Raw genomic sequence first — 22,449 nt, 5'->3', positions numbered from 1 at the left:
TCAGTCTCTCATATAAAATAACTGTGCTCCAGGTATATATATTTTGCTGAAATTCTTCATGGCTTGGAAAGAGTCAATCATTGGTGCTAATCATGCTTACCTGTTAAAAGTCCTGCTTCAGCTGCAAGACTGGGGTAGACTATGGCATTATTAAGAACTGTGCCACTTTGGCAGTGACTGTGAATGTGTCTGTGCACAGGGCACTGGCGTGACACTGTCTTTTCTTTTGGGAAAGCCATTCATTGCTTTGCCACCTCCTTAAATTTAGGAATCGATCCAAGTATGGATTCTCAAGCCGCCAATTCACAAATGCATCTGGGCGAAGCTGCACTTGAACAAACATTAGTGCTTAACTCACGGACCCTTGTGCTGGCTGTGAAAGCTATCTATTTTTTGGGTTTAGTTATGTTCAGAAGTGAAAAAAAATATATTCTTGTTACTGCACTGTACTGCTGGAGCCTTCATGGAGGTGAACAATTCGCCTGTTAACACTGCTTTGTTATTTGTGGCAACACTTCACTGATTTCATGGTACTCATTATTCTGCATGGCTTTTCCTCCCACCCATCGCTCAGGAATGGCAGTGTGTAGGTTCTTGCTATTGTGTCCTTTGTCTCACACCATCGCTGGTGCCATGGGAGCCAGCGCGTGCACAGGAAGCCAAGATGTGAGTCCAGGCAACCCAGCTAATTCATGCTCCAGCCCCTTTAGTAGAGAACTGTCATTCAATTACTTGCTGTCTCTCCAAAGTGGGGCGGTGCTTTGTTTTTTCACCTTAGAGGAGCATAATACAAAGAGGCGTCTCCACAGGTGCCTGATGGAGAGCTTCTCTATTTTAGCACACAATTAACTTCCTCATCTTAATTGGTGTTATCAGTGAGCCAAGTTCATATGTCCTGCTCCACACTCGGGTAGGGATTTATTCACTGTTTTTGTATATATGGACAAGTGGGAAGTAAAGCCATCAAATGATCCCCCTCATAAGACATTCTGATATTCTTCTTTAGTTTTCTATAATGACTTAATGACTACTGGTGCAGGATGATGAATTGGGTGTCCCTCTTTCCTGACTGTATGAAGAAACTTCATGTTGCCCATTGGGTCAGAACTAACTTACCTAAAAGAACGAACACATGTATACAAAGGAGAAGGAACTAAAACTGCCTTAAGTGTCTCGGTTTTAAGATTAGACAAGAGACACAATCACCATGGTGAACTGAAGTAGGGAAGAGCCCTTGGCAGTGTCAGGGAGTGCTGTGGGCAGCAGTGCTGCCTGGCCAGTTGGGTGTCCTGCTGTCTTCTGCTATGACTGGGTCAGTGTTTGATGTTATCTTATGTGCACTGTTTATTTTACACCTGGAAAATAAAGTTTGTGCACTGCCCACAGCTGCAGAAAAGGGAATGAGACACTTGAGGTGTCTCACAGTCACTAAGCCAGGAGAAGGAAGCCACAGGCTTGAATGTATTTTGTCCAATGGCCTGCAGGCCTCCTTGGAAGATCTCCCTCCTACAGCAGTTGTGCACCTCTGAAACGGATGCTTTTCCTCACAATTTAATTTCCCCTCGATGTTTCTAAAGCCTATTGCATGTGGTTTGGTTGTTTGGAAGATGCAGTTAATCCCCTTTTTTGGTGTCATCATGATGTTATACTGCAGTGGCAACATCACAATGATCTTTGTTTGTTTTTCTCCCCATGACATTGCCCTACACAAGTCACTTGCCAGGGGAAATGTGGCACTGCTTTCTTAGCAAAACCCCTGTCACACAGTGTCAGTTTTTGGGTGCGTTTTTTTTAGGATTTTTGTGAATATATGTGATTTCCAGAAATTATTTCATTCCTGATGATGTAGATAAGGACTGAGATGAGTAATGGTGCTTAGCATCTCATACAGATTGAAACATAATTTTTGGAAAAATTTCAGTCAAAATTAGTTATATTATTAACTGTATATTGCTCATTTTCAGGGTGACCAAATAAAGAAGGAAAAATCCTGAATATAAAAGTGAGGAGAAAGTACTCCTTTTGATTATTTCAGTGATTTAGAAGTCAGGTTCACCTGACTTAAAGAATATAAAGGGAAGTGAGAGCAAGTGAAATTATACAGTAGTATAGTGTGGAAACAGAGGAGTTAAATGAAGACATTTTATTTGATTTAGGAGTGTGAATTATTAATCGCAATCTGAGTAGAGGAAAATTTATGGATTCAGTCTGTCTTTTAGGCGCCTATGAGATTTCACTCCAAGCATGTTTTTTAGCCAGCCAGCCATTTCTCCACAAAATCAAAGCAGACTTGACATCGCTGATAATCCAAAGATTTAAGAGAGAAGCTGGATTTAGAGTGCAGTTTATTTTCACAAAGAAATAAGCATACAGTGCCAGCCTTTTTCAAAAGATGCTTTTTAAGAAGTCCATTGAAACCCAGCTGAGACTGATTGAAGCAATCACAGGATTTTCGGTTGGTCTCTTGTCTACAGAAAAATTCTTGTTTCCACAAATGTAAACTCTTAGCCCTCCCCAATAAGCTGGCATTGAACCATTCAGAAATAGTAGTGGAGAGTTTGTACATTATGTTTTAATTGAAAAATACAAGCAAATTTCCATGCATTGTTTTGTTGAATCCAATTTCAAGTTATTAGTCCTACATTTGAGCCCTAAGTGCAAGGGACCAGTTTTTCTTCTGTTTTTACAGTTGAGCATACTGTGTAACTACTTCTTAAAGGCAAAAAATCGTAGGAAAGAATCAATTTAATTTTGTCAGGTACTCCTGGTTCTTTATCCCATGCATAACTCATCCAAGGCTCTGTGCTTTGTTAGCTCAAAGCTGAGCGCATCTGCTGGGCTTGTCTGCTCAGGTTCTTCTCTGGAAGAGAGCAGGGCACCATATCATCCCACTATTACAGATGCAGGTTTGCTTTCTTTTCCTATTGTTTGCTTGAACTTTCCTGCTTAAGTCATTGCCTTCACTCTTCTCCGGAAGCTGTCGAGGAACATCAGTTTCTAGAAGTGTTTATGTATGATGCTGCTGTTATATTGCTACTGTAGTTTAAGAAGCTTTCAAGTAAATACTATTGGAAAAAAAAAGCAAATTCGCTATGGGAAAGGGATTAATAAAAGGTTTGAATCTTAAAATACTGGACGTTTAGGCTCAGCATACTCAAATGCTGCAGGTTTACAAGGCTATTTTTGTTGTTTTGCTGGAACAGATTACTAGTTTCAGCCTGGTTTGGTGCAGTTACTGTTTACTTTCTGACCATTGGTGGCTAAAAATGACTGTACATATTACTATAGCTCCCTTCCCACAGGAACTAGTTTCCACAGGTTAGTATTGTGTTGTCACCAGCTGACACCATCCAACCTGATGAAGTTTTAGATGATACATACTAAGTTTTCCTAGGAGCCAATTTGCAGGAAAGTTTCACTATCCACTGCAATGGTGTCTGCCTTTATTAGCTCATTAAAATATTTCCTAAATACTACTTTATGAAAAGTCATCTGTTTGTGGAAATAAAAAATGCCAAGCTTACTGTCTGTTTGCTCTTTCTATGTTGTCCATGACCCTGGAAAAAAGGTTTTTTAGAGACAACCAGGAAAATAACCACATCAGAAAAGCTGACCAGAGGCAAGTAGAGTGTAACCAATTGACACGATGCGCTTTAGGCACTGAATGTTCATTTTCTACTCGTCGTGTATGCTGAACTCCTCCTCACTATAAGCCTTCCAAAACGCAATCAGAATGAGCTGTTTGGTGTTTTTTCATTGATGCAGGGGTGGACCAGGCGTTACCACAAGAACGTCGAACTCCTGTCACTCCATCCTCTTCCTCTCGGTATCACCGTCGCAGGTCCTCAGGGTCACGGGATGAGCGCTACAGATCGGGTGAGTGGAACTGAAGACCCCGGAACTGGAATGAAAATTTGAAATGTCTCATTCTGTTCCTCGCTTTTCTAAAAAGAAGTTTGTTGTAAACTCATGTAGCTATATATGGGAAACATTCATTGTGCGAACACAGAGACACTGTCCAAGCGTGAAGGGGTGGAGCTACAAAGCCAAGATATATCTGGAACTGGATCTGGCTGTGAGTGTGAAGGGCTGCTAAAAGGCCTTCTACAGGCACATTAGTAAAAGAGGAAAGAGTAGGGAAAACATGCTGAATGGGGCAGGGTGACAAAGGGCATGGAAAAGGCAAAGATAATTAATGTATCCTTTGCCTTGGTCTGTACTGATGATATCTGAGTTCTGGAATCAAGGCATCTGAGACCAATGGGAAAGTCTTGAACAATGACAACCTACCCTCTGTGAAGGAGAATCAGGATGGGGAATATTTGAACAAACTGAACAAATAGAAGTCCATGGGACGTGATGGGGGTGGATCACTGACCGATATGATTGTCTGTCAGTCAGAGGAGGTTTCTGCAGGCTGAGAGAAAGCAAGGTTCATTTCTGTCTTCAGGAATAGCAGGACATAGCATCTGGAAAACTACAGGCCAGCCAGACTCTTCTCAATCTCTTGAGCAGGTGGTGGAGCAAATAAAGCTGGAAGCTCTTTTAAAATATATGGACAAGGCAGTGACTGGGAGTAGACAGTATGGATTTACAAAGTGCTCTTAGTAGGCTGGTCAATTCTTGATCTGCCCAATAACCTTCTACAATGAGATGACTGCCCTGGAAGTTGAGGGAAGAGCAGTGGATGTTGTATGCTTTGACTTTAGTGAAGCTTTTGACAGTGTCTCTCATAATATCCTTGACAAACTGGTGAAATATGGTTTAGATAAGTAGACAGCAAAGTAGTCTGAAAATTGGCTGAAATATTGAGCTCAGAGAGTTGGAATGAGTGGTACAAAGTCCAGCTGGACACCAGCCTCTAATGGGTACTGTAGGGAGTGAATACTGGCTCCAGTACCCCTTAATAGCTTCATTAGTGACCTTGCTGGTGAGACACACACTGGCAGATGATACCAAATTGGAAGGAGTGGTCGATATACCACACGGGTGTAATAGCATTTAGAGGGATCTGGGCAGGCTGGAGGAGTGGGCAAACAGGAATCTAGTCAAGTTTGACAAAGGAAAGTGCAAAGTCTAGTGCCTGGGAAGGAATAACCCCTTGTACTTTGACAGGTTGCTGGAAAGCAGCTTGGCAGCAAAGTTGTGGTGGACGTGAGCTAGGAAGGTGCTCTTATGGCAAAGAAGGCCAAGAGCCTCCTGGGCTGCACTCAGAGGAATGCTGCCAGCAGGTCAGGGCAGGTGATCCTTCCCTCTGCTCAGCACTGGTGAGGCACACTGGGAGTGCTGAGTCCGGTGCTGGGCTCCCCAGTACAAGAGGGATATGGATGTACTGGAATGAGTCCAGCAAAAGACCACAGATGATTAAGAAATAGATCCTGTGATATGTGAGGAGAGGCTGAGAGAGCTGGGGTTGTACAGCCTGGAGAAAGCTCAAGGGGATCTTATCCCTGTGTATAAGCTACGTGATGGGGGAATTAAAGAAGCTGGAGTCAGACAAGAGACAGTTGGCAGAACCAAAATATGAAGCATTTGATTTAAGTATAAGAAAAAGCTTTTTTTTTTTCTCTAAGAGAGGTCAAGCACTGGCACAGGTCGCTGAGAGAAGTTTTGGTGACTCCATTCTTGGAGCTATTCAAAACCTCATTGGATGTGGTCCCAAGCAGTGTGCTGTAGATGACCCTGCCTAGAGCAGGGAGTTGGACTGGATGGTCTCCAGAGGCTCCTGCTGACCTACTCCAGTCTATGGTTCAGTGGCACAGCTGAATTTTACTGTACTGATTCCAGTTTGGTAATACTATAAGAAAATATTTAATTTGCAGTATAGCAAGTTGGGAACATCATTATGCCCTAAATAGAAGCACTGATTAAAGGAAGATAAAATTAATTTCAGAGCTGAACAGAAGGGTAAAAACTCATTTCCAAGTGAATGGGATCCAACTTTCTTCGTGATACTGCTCCAGATATAACACAAAGTGAAGGAAGTGATTGGTTTAAAACTGGTTTATAATGGCTTCTCACAACAAGACATTGAGGTGCTGGAGCATGTCCAGAAAAGGGCAGTGAAACTGGCAAAGGGTCTGGAGCACAAGTCTTGTGAGGAGCAGCTGAGGGATCTGGAGGTGTTTACCCTGGAGAAAAGGAGGCTCTGGGGAAACCTTATCACTCTGTACAACTCTCTGAAAGGAAACTGGAGACAGATGAGGTTCAGCTTCTCTTCACAATAACAAGAGACAGGACAAGAGAAAATGGCCTCAAGCTGTGCCTGGGGAGGTTTAGATTGGATATTAGGAAAAGAATTCTTCACCAAAAGAGTTGTCAACCATTGAAACAGGCTGCCCAGGGAAGAGGTGGAATGACCATCCCTGAAAATGTTCAAAAGGCATGTGGATGTGGCACTTAGGGATGTGGTTTAGTAGTGAACACGGTGGTGCTGGCTTAATGGTTGGTCTTGATAATGTTATCTTTTCCAACATTAACAATTCTGGGATTCCATAAAGGAAAAGTGAGCTCTGAAACTTCTTTACTCTTACCTTTGAAGGTGAAAACTGCATGCACTACACCTTAACAGGATGAAGGGTAGGTGTGCTCAGCTGTTGTTTGAACTGCTTCAGGGGCTGCTGCAGTATGAGCATCCTTCTCAGATAGCAGCCTGAGGCCATGGACTGGTTCACCTGGTGCTGCCTCTTCCATCTGCAGAATAAGGGAGCCATAGACAGCAGCACCCATCAACCTCTGTGGCAGAGAGATCCTGGTGAGCTGAGAGTCAGAAGCCAGGGCCTGATGGTTATGGATGGTCTCGAGGAAAGTAAATTTGGCTGTGGAAGCTCTGAATTGTGTTTGAGAGATGCCTCTTGCTGGATGCAGTCAGACTCATTGTGCTGACACAACTGGAAAATTGTAGAGAACTCCTTATTAAACCTTTTGTAACATATCTCTGGTTCATTCCATTAGTCAAAGAGCTTGCCAGTCCCATTTAAAGGAAAATTAAATGCTGAATGTGGCAGAGAAAGTTCATGTGTGTCCAGACCATTCTGATAAATTTTTAAAACTCCCTCCTCCCCTCAGAAACCCCGGGTTCATACTGTAGATGCTGCCAATTTTTTGTTGAATAATGGTTGTGGTATCTGCATAATAATTCCTTGATATATAAGCTCCTAGAAGCTTCTCCAACATTACACTATAAATGGTCTGATTTTTACCCAGTGCTTTTAAATAGGTAAAAAAATACTATTCCTGAACTTGTCTAATTTGTGGGTGTGCAACACATGGTCCTCAAATCTCCAAGCTGTGACTCGCCAGAGCAGTTCTGTTAGAAACATGTGCATTTGACTGTGAGTCAAAAGTCATCTGCTTGAGCTGTGCTTGCCATTTGTAAGCTAAGATGTCGAGTCAATTTGGGGATGGGCAAAAGGAGACATTATGCGTATCTTCACTGTGTGCCTCTTCTGAGACCCCAAGAGTGCTCTCTGAGTTGGTGCTGCTGCCCCTGGGTTTCAGTCACTGCCTGCTGCCTTAAAAGGAAGGCATTTGTGCAGTGAAAGGGTACATAAGGTCCTGTCTTAGGGATGGGGTGAGTTGCAATTACATATATACATATATATAAATAATAAAGATGTAAACTTTGTTGCTGAGAAGTAAGGAATTCAGTGTAAAGGGCTGTTATTAGGGCAGGAGTTTTACTTTAGCAGAGTAAGGACTATACTGTAAATTCAGATCTTTCTTGTTGCTCTGAAAATGTCCTCGGTGTTAAAACTGAAAAGCTTGACAGTATTTTGGGGATTTCTGGCAAAGTTTTGAATTCCGAGCTTGGTTGCTGTATAGCATGACTCCTCAGCAAGTCACTGAGCTTTCCAGCAAATTGGTTTGAACAACTCCTGCATCTTCACTCCCTCAAAAGAAAACCAAATGTAGAAAATGCCAGTGAAGGTAAATGTAAATACACATTTTAATTTTGAAAAGTTATCAGAATCCTCTCCAAATTTACTTTCAGAGGAGATTTGCTACGATACAGTGCAATGTTCCTACCCTGTCCTGTGTTCTCCCATTCTATGTATTGCCCCTGTGAGATCAGAAGTCTGTTTCTTTCTGTAGGTTGCAAACTTGCAAGTCAGATTTCATTTTGGTTATCTTGCTTTCGGATTCAGATTTGCTTCAGGTAGAAGTCTTTGTTTCGCTTGTTGATTTGCTGTGCTTAATACTTCAGCATCTCTGCTCTGATCACATTGTGATTGTTAGATCCTAGCTGTTACCCATTTTGAGTGTTTGTTATCATACTTGGCACATCTACTTGGAAAAAGCCCAAAACAAAATGAATGCACACTCTTTAACCAATAAGGAATTCACATCTAGGAAAACATTTCCCTTCCTTAGTGTTTTTGCACAGTTTATTTCAATTAACATCTGCAAATAGATCTCCCATTCCAACTCTGATCAAAATCCTTTTCTGTCTCTTCGTGGTAAGGTTTTCCTAATTGGAAGTCTAAGATTCTGAGAGTCATCCAGTTCTCCTTCCATGCCTTTGCTTTTTACATGGATTTAGATGTCAGCAAAGATTGTTTAACAAACTCTCTTTGGAGACTCAAAATCATTGCTGCCACTAATATCACCTTCAACTTATTTTCTTGTATTATGCAAAATGTCATACTGTGACATTTTTAATCCCTACCTATTTTCTTACTTCAATCTTTTTTATTATTATTATTTCATTAATGTTGTAACTGATTTTTTCAGCACTGTAATTTTGAAAGCCTGGGTTCTATGATTTTATGTTTTAAATAAAATTGACACTTGAGTTTGTGGACACTATTTTTTCCCCCTAAATGTTCCTGGTAATTTTTTGTTTCAAGATAATTCGATTTTACAATTCAGCCTACATTGGAAATTTGCTCTAATTCTTTAAAACCAAAAAGGTTTAAAATTTCCTGGCTGCTTATTTTTATACAGGAAGGGAGCCTGAAACCACTATGTTTCAAAATGTCAGGTTTGATCATTTTTCAGATGTCTAAAGAAACAGATAATGCTATAAAGTGTAGTAACTGAATTAGTGCAGGGTTAAGCTATATTACTTACTTTATAAAAATGTGGCAAATAGTTTAGCTGATATTAATCCAAAAGCATTCTTTGATTTGTTTACTACTGAATTAAAAAATCTCTTAGTATTTACTCACTTAGAAACAATATTTGGAAAGGTTTGCCAAGTGTAGATCATGGCAATGTTTTTCTCTTAGCAACTGCCATTCCTTATCCAGTGCTTGTACTGTAACATTGTCTGGGGGCTCAAGATGACACTGAAGCCAAATGGTGCTGTAGGCTGGATCAGTAACTTTTGCCAAGAGGCTTTTCTGGCCTGGTGGGTTTTCAGGCAGGAAAGCTCAGTCAGAGGAAAGCTGGCGTGCACAGCACTTGTGGCTCTGCATGCAGAATAGATGTCAGCACTGGGCTTGGTCTGCTGAGGGGACTGCAAAGTCAGGCACAGACTGGAGTATGAGTTAATAATGGTATGTAGACGGAGCTGCAGTTGGCCATACAGCTTTTGTTTCCTTAGTGCCATTTAGAAACTAGATTTCTTGGGTACTTTTGGAAGCTGCAGATCCATGGATTTGGAATGGTATGTTGAGATAAGGAGATAGGAATAATGTGGTGGAGTAGGCAAGTGGGTAATCTGAATAGCCGAGCTTTCACACTCTTGCCATGCTGTCTGAATGAGCTTACTCAGTTGAAGACTGAGATTTTCGGAGGCTGTTGTCCCTCCATGCAGTCACTAGGGACCTGTTTGCTCACTGGTAGCAGTGGCTGCATTCTGCTCTTGCTAACACTGAAATCCCTCATAGGAGGACCTGAAGTTTTTGCCACCATTATTTAAAATGCCATCATATCAGCTGTCTTGCTTTTGGAAGAATGGTCTTAACTGATTTGGAGCATAAAACAGTGAGCTGTAGCCCCTCCACAGTGTAGCCCTGTAGTGACCGTCCTGCTGTAGCTTGGCCTCTTGCCGGTGGCTGCCGTTGTGGTGGCTGGAGCTGAGCTGGGCTCTGCTGCCACGTAAAGGCTGCAGTGCAGTACAGCAGCAGCTGCTGGGGCCCTGCCAGGTGACAGAGCCCATGGGCAACTGGGCAGGTCCTTGGGATAAGAAATGGTTTTCTTGGTCACAATAAATGTCCCACAGTTCTTTGTTTCCCAGCTGGTCATGGTTTGTGGGGCTCAGAAACTCTCCCTCAGGCACCTTCAGCACCTTTCCAGAGAAAAAGTATGTTATCTTCCCTCAGCTGGGTGTTCAACACACAAGGAACTGAAACATCAGGTCCTTTCCAACTTCATTTTTCCAAAAGGACACCATGTGGCCTTTAGATCAGGCCAAAGCAAGAAGCCTGAGTTCTCCGTCCCGATGCGGAAAACCAGAGCACCTTCTCGTGTGCCAGGACCTGACTTTTACTGTTTCCACACTTGTCAGGAAAAAACCCCACCTAAAACCAGGAGGTATAACACAAAAAATGTGTACCAATAAAAATTAAAAACTAAAAAAAAGGCAACATTAATTGATAGGGAATGTGGTGTAATATGTTCAAAGGTACATGTGTGTGTTAGGAATGGGATAGCGTCTCTAAGATTTCTACTGCACCAGAATTCTCCTCTGATGAGATAAGGATGGGACAAATGGGTTGGGCCAAGGTTTTTAAGTCTCTTGTTTCTCATTAGCTTTGTCATAGGCCTTGAAGATGACCGGAGCACTGCCTGGAGCAGTATAATCCTTAAGAAAAATGAGACCAATAAGCTCTAAAAACTGAGTTTTCCAGATGTCAGCAATGATATGGGAAGTAGAAGTGTAAGTGAAATGGTGCTGCCTCTGTGGCTGGGGGTTCATGGTGTCCTAGAGGAAAGACCAGCAAATGGGAGCATATGCACTGCATGGACTCAGTGGACAGGTTTTAAAACGCACAGCAGTGGGTGAGCACAGAGCTGGGAGCTGAGAAGTGGAGTGTTTGGAGAAATACCATTTGTGGAATCAACATCTCAGCTGGTAGCATGGAGGAAGGGTACGGCCTCTAGGGTGGTTGTGGTACCTGCACTCCCAGCTGGGAGAGTACCTCCCTTCTCACACTCTTCTGCTGATTTTTTTTCCCGTACATTTAGGTTGTGGAGATGAGAAAGAAAAAATTGGTCTGGTACACTTGGAGAGCTGTCAGCCCCTGCCCCAGAGATCCCAGCACTGCAGGGAGCAGCCCATTTTCCAAGTGCACTCAGCACTTCTTTTAAAAGACATCTTAATGTAGGAGATACTTGGAGGTACTGCCAAAACAAAGGCACCCTAACTACAGCTCTCACAGATCAAATTCCTGAGCCACTTTTCCCACACTGGTGTTCAAAGGGGAAAAGACAGAACAACTTATACTGAGCACGAGATTGTTAAGCTTCAGAACAAATCATCCCAGGCCAGATTTGAGGGTTATTTGAAATAAGGTAGCTGGGAATGAAAGAATATTCCCTGTAGACCCAGATCCTTGAGATGCTGGCACCAGACCTTTGGTAGCTGAGCTGCTCTGCTCTAGCCATGTATTCGTTCTCATTTACCATGAGGTAGGTGTGTGTATGAGCCCTAACAAAGGTAGGTGACATTTTGTGTCTTTACAGCTTACCTCATGGTGATTTGAAAATATACGGGTAGCTTATATTTTGTGGTTTTGAGAGGACATTCAAGATCTTGCTCTGCAATCCTGCCAGAACTGACAAAAAAGAATTACACTATGAAACTATGTGAGTTGTGCGTGGTAAAGGATGGAATGGGAAGATCTGAGACATCATTTTTACTGAACCATCATCATTTAGCATTTCTCCAAAGAATAAAGAGAAAGAAAAATGCGATTAATGTGCTATCTATTAGGATGGGACTGCATAGAAGTATTCATGTGGCTTGTCGTAAAACGATTAATATTTTAACCCTTGAGGTGGGTGAGGGTTACTTGTAAGAGTTAATTTGAAGTCATTAACCTGGCTGTAAACAGACTTATTCAGAAATTAATTAATCTCCTATCTGATTTAGCTTGCTTACAAAGTTAATTTCAAGCTACAACTCAATCAGGGGGAAAAAAAAAAGTTGAAGAAAAACTCTGGCAAATATGTAATTTGTATGACCACATCCTTGCTTTTGACCCAGCAGAAAAAGTTTGTGAGGATAAGTGTAGAACTCTTGAGGAACATTCTTAGAAGATCTCTGGAGAGAAACAAATATAAAGTTAGTTTAGTTCAGATTGCATAGTAAGGGGACCTGAGATGAGATCACTGTGTGAAGCTGACTTCCAGATTGCATTACAAATGGAACAATAAGTAAATGGAGGGATGGAAATTATTAGTGGGAGACCTGCATGTTGGGGTTTTATTTCACTTCTGGGTAGAGTTAATATAATTTAAAAACTCAGAGTTTTGAGAAAAGCATTTTAAAATTAACTTTATTATAGTACCTGAAGAATCCAAATTAAAGCAAAAACTATGCCTTTCAGCAAAACCAGCAGTGAAGTCATAGAGAGTTCAGTCTGCTGTTTTGGTGTCCTCTGTTTCCAGCATGTAAGCTCTGTGTCTCACAGCCTGCCCATACAGCTTTCCCGGCCACGTGTTGAGCTCCTCCCTTCCTTCCACTCAGAATTATGGATTACTGCCATGCCAGCCAAAGTGGAAGATGACAGCCATACTTCTCTCCTTTAGAGTTAAGCTTTCTGACCACATGAAAACATACCAAGCATCTGGTTTGTGCATGTGTGCAGCAGGTGGGGACAGAAAATGCTCAGGAGGTGCTCAGCATTGGCTGAAGGATGGCACAGCCCTTTGCGGAGTGCACAGAGCTTCCTGCACCAGTGGGAGTTGTTGGCTGCAGCATCCTTGAAAAGCCAAGTCTTTTCCAGTGGCACATTTATGGGAGTGCACATCTTTTCTAAACCACTGACTTTTCAATGCCAAAAATGGTACAGATTAACAAAATTCAGCCCCAAAATTCATGAAAGCAGAATTTTCCCCTGCATATCCATGCATCCCCAGTTCCCAGTAAAGCCAGAGGCCTAGTATATATAGCTTAAACATCCCAAAGACTGAAACTTGCACACATAAGTTGTTTTTTGAAAGGTAAGCAATGGTTTATTTCTGCTAGTAACCTCCACAGCCCTCCTATAGATGAGAGTCAGAGCAGCTGTTCTTGCTTTCAGTCGTGTGTTGACTGTTGTGAATGCCATATTTCAGAATTAATAGCACACCTGCTTCCAGATGGAGAGAAATTAGGTGTCACACTGTTTGGGCCGTGTGCTTTCCTATCTTAAAACCCAGAGAGATTGTGAAAGTGTTCTAAGACTGCTTCATTATAGCATCACCCACAGCAAAGATCTGTTATTATATGGACTCACTTTCACATTCCCAGGGGTGAGATGATTTCCCAGGGACTGATCTGTGTTGGGTGAACACAGCAACTTTTATGAAATCACTTGCCCCGTATCTGCCTGAAAATAACTCAGTGCTGTCAACCCAGGACAACTAAAAGACAAAACCCAACTGTAATCTGTTCTGATGATACCACATTTACCATGTTTCACCCTATTTAGTATGTCCTGATTGCATTTCCAATAAATGTAGCTACCAAGTTATCTCTATTCAGAGTATTTACAAGCCACTTATTAGGAAATGAATTCTCAGTGTATCCTTTGTTTCCATGGTAGCTCTAACAAAGGTCTGATTAAACTCATAAGCAACTTTCGTGCTTTCAACTACTGGTTTCCTGTAAGACTGCAATTACCAACCTTCTCCCTGTATAATTACTTAGCATACAATTCCTATACTTAGCATTGTCTTATCCAGAATTTTCAGCCAAAATCCACCTTTGATAATGCTATTTTCCTAAAATATCAGCTGTCTCCCTGTAATAACTAGAAAGTGTTTTGATTATTCTGTTGCACTCTGTGTTGATGCAGCAGAAAATGCCCTTGCTCCCATTGCCTCTTCTGTCTGTTCTTCCAGCTGTTTTCCTTGTTGCCATCCCAGATGCTTGCTTCCCTATGACAGAGATTTATTTGTGGTTTTACTTATTTGTTAAATGTCTGACTTCAGGGCTGATCCTCTACTGCAATATAAATAAGACATAACTATGTATTATATGTACATAAATAACCTCTAATTAAAAATCCTTTGGCATTCTCAACTCATTAGAGCAGAGCATCGGCCTTCTTGATCTTAATAATCTGCCATTCTCTGAGTGAGTTAGTTGTGTTTGAGGACTATCCTGTAACAAGCAAGTAGTCTGAACCTTCTCAGTCCTTAGGCCTGTCTTACTCCCAGTTGTGTCATCCATCATGTTACCAGGAATTGGCTACTAATGCAAAGGAATAAAGATTGTTTCCAATGGCTAGCTCAAAACACAAAAAAAAAGAAGATGACAAAAGAGCTCAGGGGAGAAGAATGAGAGGAATTACATGAACCAAAATGAAGAAACAGAAGAGATGGATGAATTCAGACCACAACTAGGTTTGTCTCCAGGCAGTTTTATTCTTCCAGGGGTAAGTCCTCTGAAAGGAGGGGTGGTAGTAGTACCATTACCTCACAACAGGCAAACCAGGCTGCAGAAGATGGTAGGGACTCTGTTAGGTAATTCGGCATCTGTACAGAAAAAATTAGTCAACAGCTTTTTTTTCATATTTGTGTTTCTTAAACAGCTGGTGATTGCATATGAAGGCTTTATAATTCCAGCAAAACTGAAAACGTGAGCAAAACCAGCAGAAGGAATATATTTTGTCATAAACAGAGGCAGGAGCAGATTGTACAGTCTCGATTCTAGCAGTGCACAACTCCCGTCTACAGCCAGTCTAATTTCTTGTCTTAAAAAGAGACAGGGCTGTGTGGCAAATGAGATACAGGAGAACTACTTGACACACAACTGCAAGATCTGATTTAAGTACAAAAGAAGATAATGTTTTTCTTTTGTGTGCTGAGGCATTTTATGGAAGGGCTGTGAGGAAAAGTTTTATGATGTGGAATTTTTTAATGAAGCTGTTGCTTGCCGTGGGAGGAGCACCCTGTTCTCTGATCCATGCAGAACTCATACCCAGATCCCTGATCTGTGACAAGGTACTGCTTTGCTTACAGTATTTTGAGTGTTTGACATACCTATGGAGAAAATGCAGCTAATGTTGAATAAAGGAAGCTGCTGAGGCATGTTAAACTTATATAGGGGGAAAAAAAGTAACCACCCCTCCACCTCGAGGAAGAATGCAACTGTAATTTGTTGAATAGGTTTTTGTTCTTTTAAAAAAGAAGATCTGAAGAAAAAGGAGCAAGTTCATTCTGCTAAAATCTACAAAGGTCTGTAGGAGGACTAGGAATTTGCAGCATATTTCAAATATCTCAGTTCCAGTTCAGGGCTTTAAAGGACACTCTCTCTGGCCCAAGTAAGGGATGGGCATCCCTGTTCATGGGGTGTAAGGGGTAGGGTGAGTCAGGATTATGCTTGGTGCCAAACAAGGATGCACTCTTTGGAAGAGTGCTCTTCTAGCAGCTGTAGAGAAACACGAGATACTGCAGCAGGGCTCCATATGTGGAGTAGGAAATGGCTGACCTTGTTCGTCACACAACAATTGGTTTTTGCTTCAGGAAAGGAAGACTGATTTGCTTGTGGAGACAGCTGAGCCTAGAAGGATCATACATACTGTCTTCCCCAAAGGAAATGACTAGGAGAGTGCAGCTTGTCATAGAGGGAAGTCACCACTTGTTCTAAGTATGCATATATTTGTGCAAGAATGAGAGAAAATATGTTCCCCAAAAAAAGCATCATGAAAAGTTCCAAAGAGATTTATATTATCCCAGAGCCAGTTAAAACCACCCAGCTCAACTTCTGACTAAATAAAAATTTGTAGTGTTCTGCCCGTGATGCCTTATCCTGGTCTTAAAATCAAGAGTCATACATGGTTAGAAGAGGAAAAGGGATTTTACTTTGGTATTTATTTTAAGGATCCTTAGGTGCACATGTCCAGGTTATATGCATCGAGATGCACCCCGCCCAATATGCCTCAAAAGATCGGGTATAATATTATAGGTTTTACTAATTAGCATATCTATCAAAGATTCCCCTATGAGAGGCTCAAGTGAGCCCCCCTCCCCAAGGAACCTTCCCCTGGATGGTTCTAGCTTGGTTTACAGAATATGTTCTGGAGAGAACCTTGGGGTCTGGGGCACACTGATCCCTAACTACGAAGCTTCTAAGATGTTTAGTCTCTTAGCTTGACAAACAAGTCCAAGAATGTAGGGAAAAAGCACTAAGAATACAGAAGTTGTAAAAAGGTATAACAGGGGTATAAAAGAAAAGGCAAAAAATCTTCATGGCGTCACCCAAAAAAGATTTCAGGTCATCGACAACATATGGAATAAATGGTTCAAGAACACTTTGAACAAGGAGTCAAAAATATCAGGAGTCTGAAATTAACAGTATTTATTTCTGTATTTCTGGGCATTACTATTTGACCTTTGACCACTGCCCACCTATCAGCAGTTAATACAGCTATCTCCCAAACATCTTCTGACATCTAGTCACCCCTTTTGAGAAAGGTGTCCATATTAAGCTGGTGCTGTGTAGTAATGTCTGTTTTAGTGGGTTTGGCTTTTTTCCTAAGCCTTTCCAGTTAAGTCAGGAGCACACCATTGTGCCAAGTTATGAGATAAACCAGATGAAGAGTGACTGCACTAAGCAGAGCACCTCCCAGGAAAGCTGGGCAATTCATCCTGCTGATGGCATGAGGAATTTGCAATAGATGAGAGTTTCTGGTTATGGAGCTCATTGGCCAAAGCCATAGGTCATCATCACTCTGGGAGCCTGAGCTTGCGGACCCGCATTCTCTGTGCCAGTTTTAATTTCTCTCCCCTTTGTTTTGAGACCTCATCTCTTGCATAATAACAGATCATTAGTTCTTTGAAAGGAAACTTTCTCTTTACCAACTGCTTGTTTTTACAGTTCCACTTCCTTTCCATTTCACTTACTGACTTCACTCCCAAAAGTATGCTTGCCCTTTCTATCCTGTCATAGAAAGTCAAGGGAGAGAATAAACAAGTAAAAACGCTTGAATACAACAGGGAAAAGACTGGGGACAGAGCTCTTTTGTCTGCAGTTTACAGCCTATAAGAAATACGTCAGGTTGAATGCTGAACACCAGGTTGATTGGTGTTAAGCAGGAAGCACAAGTTGAACAGTGAGTTTTCCCAAGCATTTCCCATTTATTGATTCTTTGAGTACAAACACACAAATTGGATTCAATGTGTGGCTGGCCAAGCTAAAACAGTGGAAGACAACAGCAGATAAGTCACTGTGCGTTAGTTCCTACTACTGTAGACAGAGGTGATGATATTGTACTCTGTTCTAGATTTTCTGTTAAGACATTCTTGTGGAAAAGCCAGGTGGGAAGAGTAAAATGATTTTTTACCTACAGGAGAGCTTTGAAGGGTCAGGATCTGGAGTAGTTTAATCAGCTGTAACTGTGTAGTTAGAATGTTGCATGAAAGAATATTTCACCTAAAAGTGTGTTTTTTCCACTTAGATACAGGACTTTCTCAGAAGACTTGAGTGCAATTACATCAAGGTATATTTGTGTTTGAAACTGTATCAGAAGTTTATAGTAGGTGAGAAATTACAGCAAGCAACCTTATAAGGAAATACAGAGAAGTGTTCTTTTTGTGGGCTTTTTTTTTGTGTGTTGTTTTTGGACTAAGTTTTCATACTTGAACAATTTTTTTCAGGAAAAATTAATGAGAAATCTGTGTTTTATAGCAATACTCAATCACAGTATGATGAATTTAGTTAGTCTGAGCATGCTAGGATAGATTGAGAAGGAATTCAGACACTTCTGTCAGACCTGCAAGACAGGGGCATCACCCTACCCGAGATGGTTTGAAATTCTAATATGATGTTCCTGCTGATACTGTGTGTGATATGTGGAGAATACAAACTGCTTTGTGATGATGGGATTCGGGGGGGATAGCAGTTTCCTGTCGCAAAGGAACTTGGATACATCTTCGCACTTTGTCCCAATGAGCATCGAAAATGTGGCTTCCTTTCTTTAAAGAACAAGGAGCATCCAGCTACTATTGTATAAATTCCTATGGCAAGTCTCCTCGTATTTTTTCAGTAGCTGTTAGGGACAGATTTGAGGAAGCAGTGAGTTACATACAAAATGATGGACACCACAGCCCATCTTTCACCAAGGTGAAGGGAAAGAGCTACCACACTCCTGTTCAAATTCATGAGAAGCAGATCACCAGGGACACTGGTGGAGAACGTACATTTCAACTTGGATTTAAATCCATGATGCATGAAAGTACAAGAAGAGATTGTTAGTTGCATTTTGGTTAACATTCCCTGTGCTACATAAGAAAGTTGGCTCGTAGATCAGAAATGCAGAGAAAAGCCTAGAGAAAAGCAAAGCGTGTGCAACGTGTATATCCGAAGCTGGTATTTGCTGGGAACAAACCTCCTTACTGTTTTTGTCTTGCTGTGGTTACAGGATATTGTAAGCCATGAGTTGTTCTCAAGTGTAATTCTGAAGTATCAGTCTGGCTTTCCCTCACCTCTCTGATTTCTCTGTACTTTAGGTCTTGGTCTCTGGGCACGAATGGCTTGAATGCTGTTCATTAGCTTATCCAAGTTCCACTCTGTACAAGACTGTCCAGACAGGTTAAGAGCATTTTTAGAACCCACCAATAGGCTTTTGTTCCAAAGGAAGACCATACAATCTATATATTCATTATATGCCTAATTATATAGTTATTCATTCTTTACCTAATCCTTAGCCATTCTTTATATGCATAAAGGCACTTTGTTTAGCCAAGAGTTTTATTCCTGAGAGAGAACATTGTGAAAAGTTTTTCACCCAAGCTTGACTGTTTATGCTGCATTTTATTCTTCTCACCCTAAAACCCTGGAAACTCTTGTTGATGCTCCCTGGACCATCTCTGGACTATCTGTCCTCAGCATTTTCTGGACACGTGTCCTGGGTTTTTTTGGTAGCCTCCATAGAGTAATGCCTTCTAAATATTTGAACTTGCAGGCTGGGCTGGGAGCAGGTGTGCATGTTCCTTCTTCCCAGTCAGCTTCCCTCTTGTTTATTCAGAGTTTCTTATCTTTGACATTGTTTTTGCTTTCCTGTGAGGCTTTGGGTTTGGTTTTTTTAGCAGTCTATAGTGTGGTTTATTCCATGGTAGCCCATTACAAATAAACATATCAAGAATGTGTCTTATTGAGAAAACAGTTCAATTCCTGGACTCCTGTGGACTCGTTTGAAAATTAAAACCCTGCAGAGTGTTTTTAATTAAGCTGATGAGTCTACCTTCTTATATCAAAACACCATCAAAAAAGAAGTCAAAAATTGACAAGTTATGATTCAGTGTCCAGCTGTCACTAAGCATTTTAATGATTTTCTGTCAGCTGTCCTCCTTTAAAAAACTTTGGAAGAATTTCTTCTCCCTCCTGACAAAGTTAAAAAACAATCCTATGTACAATAATATACAAATAGTTCCTCATGTGTTGATCAGCAAAATTTATTTTCTTCAAAAAATTCTTTTTTCCAAAAATTGCTGTGGAGTGTTGGTTTGTTGAGCTTTTTTAAAAGGAAAGCTTTTTTTTTTCTTTTTTTTTACTGCTAGATATCTAATTGCTATCCTTTGAAGGAAAATCAAGAATTTTCCCTCTTTAACAGATAAGAAACTATTAGGGAGCATGTTCAGTCCTGTGTACCTTATTGACATTGGTGTGAAATGAGCAGGTAGGAATTTATCTTGGGGTCATGCTGTTAGGTAAAGTCTTAGATTGTTTATTTTCATAGCCTGATACTTTTCACATAAATTTTCTTATAGTTTTCACATAAACTTTTCATCAGTTTTTAATTATAATTAATTATAAGAAAACTTTCTGCTTTAAAATAATGACAGGAGGGAAATTATTCTCTGGGTTGATGATAACATTGGTCTTCCTTCATTTTGGTCCATCGGCAGCACGACTCTTTCATCTTTTGAGAATGGTTTTCCAGCTTTGCTGTTACTTTTCTTGCTTTGCTTTGCTGCTATGCTCATCCTCTTCATGATTTAAAACAAAAGAAAGTGACTCACAGAAGCAGCTGGTAATGTTATTTTTCTTACTCTTCCTTGTTGTACTTCTAGTGAGAGGTGCTTAAACCCTGGCTGAAGATAGGAAACACCATTATTGGAAATAAGACACTGCAGCGCTTATCATCTAATGCTTCTAATCATCCTTCCAGATTGTTACAGAGGTGTGATTCAACCAATGCTTCTTTAAATAAGGAGATATATATATATATATGTATATATATATGCTCTTCTGTTTCCTGTTGCTTTTCTTGGGTCACACTGCCCATTCAGAGCTGCCACCACATCCATACAGGAGTAGGATAATGACTGCGTGCTGCCAACCCAGCCTGTGGGGGTGGTCTTCAAGCAGATTCAGCAGCAGCTGAAGTGGGATCTCTCTGGATTAGACCTGATTCACTGTGCTCCTGCTTCACAAATGGAAATAGCTAAATTATGCACCCAAATTGCTGTATTTTCTACAGCTGACCAGTGGTAACTGGTTAAGAGGCAAGATATCAGATGGTCAATGTATGTGGCAACTTCTTTAGCCACAAGAAACTTCTGTTGGCTGCCATGTCTTTTGCATACATTCTCCTCGTGTGAGTCTTGTCCCAAATCCATAGAAATATGCAGACAAACAGTGCAAGGTAGTAAACTAAAGGCAGACTTATTTCAATGTGTAGTTATAGTAGTAATTCAAAAATGGTGCTTAAAACAAAGTCATTATCAAAAAGGCACTCGCATCTTTTTGACACGGTAAATAGCCTTTTTCGAACTTTGGGAGGCAGGCAGCTATAAATACATGTGAAAAGTAGAGAAGCTGTCCACTGGCTATATCCCCAAGGAGAAGGGATCTGTTGGATACTGTGGAGTGGGCTGGTGTGAGCTGTGTGCAGCACCTGCCTGAAAAGCACCAGGTCTGTGCTTAGAGTGGTTTTTTCCTCATTCCACCTCAGGCCAACCTTACGTAGTACTTATTTTTCTGTGAATAATGCCAAGTGACAGGGGCAGGAGAAGGATTTGGGAATGAGGGACCTGTTGCCATTTCTGTTGTGTCATTTAACATACCTCTTACCCTTCAAGCAAATGTTCTTGTTCACTTACTCTGTGTGACTTTTGTGTAAATTGGAAACCTTATTTATTTAAAAAATGGACAACAATAATACACCACAGTTCCACTGAAAATGGCAATGGTCACTGAAGTAACAGCTCCTGGTTAAACAAAGGTTTGCTCTCGGGAAGTGATGTTCCTGCTCTTCAAATACTGCAACACTGTTCTGGGAATATCATACAGCACAAAGGGCTTGTTTGTTGGTACAGCACTTTTCACTGTAGCTGCTTTTTCTACAGTGAGGAGAACTCCTGCAGTTCCTCTGAGATCCCGTGTGTTCCTGGCCTTCCATCATGGGATGTGCATTGTCAGCCCAGCTGGCACACACACGAACCTGCAACAGGTGTGCTGGGTGGGCAAAGAACAGCTCCTTTCTGTCTAACTCTGGCTTCAAACCTCTTTCCTTCTAGATGTCCACACAGAAGCAGTGCAGGCAGCCCTTGCTAAACATAAAGAAAGGAAAATGGCAGTCCCCATGCCCTCAAAACGACGTTCATTGGTGGTGCAAACATCAATGGATGCCTACACACCTCCGGGTGAGTATCTCTCTATTTTTAAATATTAAATTGAATGAGAATTTTTAAAATGGTTCTTTGTGCTGCTATGAGCTGCTAGTCTGTCAGCATAGATAGAAATGGAAATGTCATTTGATGCACACCAATCTTCATTGAGGTATGTTTGAAGAGAAGGTGAACTGAGTAGTGGAAAAGTCAACAGGGACAGTTCACATGATTGCTTTGCCCTTGGTGATACCTTAGCTTGCACCAGTCCTTTTAGGCTTACAAGAACCTAACTATGGCCAGCTTGTCATTCTTTATGATAGTCCAAGTTCCCTTCACGTTTCTGGTTTATTCCCTAACAATGTAATCTAACATTGTCTTAGCAACTAGTTGTGCCATTCCTTTTCAAGTTTATCTGCTCTTTTTACCTACTAGATTGTGAAAATACCTCATATCTCATGCTTCTCATACTCACTGAATCCAGCTGGGACTCCCATTTCACTGAGGATCGGTCTTTGTACAATTGTATAAGTGTCTCACAGACTTTGTGGAGTGAGCTTGGGAAAGTTTTTTTTTATTCTCTCCTGGCTGGAAATCTTCAGAAAATTCTGTGTTTAACATTACAAAGGAAGACTTTAATTATCCTTTTTTTTTTTTTTTTGTGTACAATAATACACACGCCATGACCTTAGAGCAGGAGATGTGCACGGTTAGCAACTGACTTAGTTTCAGGGTTTTCAG

The 22,449-nt window shown here is 41.1% G+C and overlaps 1 protein-coding gene across 4 annotated transcripts in view; it reads left to right on the top strand.

Moving 5' to 3' along the window:
- The window catches only part of DIP2C (disco interacting protein 2 homolog C), a 311,051-nt gene that overhangs the window by 174,080 nt on the left and 114,522 nt on the right, over window positions 1-22,449 (top strand). For all 4 annotated transcript variants that reach the window (XM_039548197.1, XM_039548196.1, XM_039548195.1 and 1 more), the window contains 2 exons: window positions 3,766-3,876; window positions 21,619-21,744. In XM_039548197.1, coding sequence (XP_039404131.1) covers window positions 3,766-3,876; window positions 21,619-21,744 — 237 coding nt within the window. The remainder of the gene's footprint in view (window positions 1-3,765; window positions 3,877-21,618; window positions 21,745-22,449) is intronic.

This window comes from Corvus cornix, chromosome 2, assembly GCF_000738735.6.
Source record: "Corvus cornix cornix isolate S_Up_H32 chromosome 2, ASM73873v5, whole genome shotgun sequence".
NCBI lineage: Eukaryota > Metazoa > Chordata > Aves > Passeriformes > Corvidae > Corvus > Corvus cornix.
Note: the sequence above shows the minus strand (reverse complement) of the source record. Positions and strands in the feature narration are given on the sequence as shown.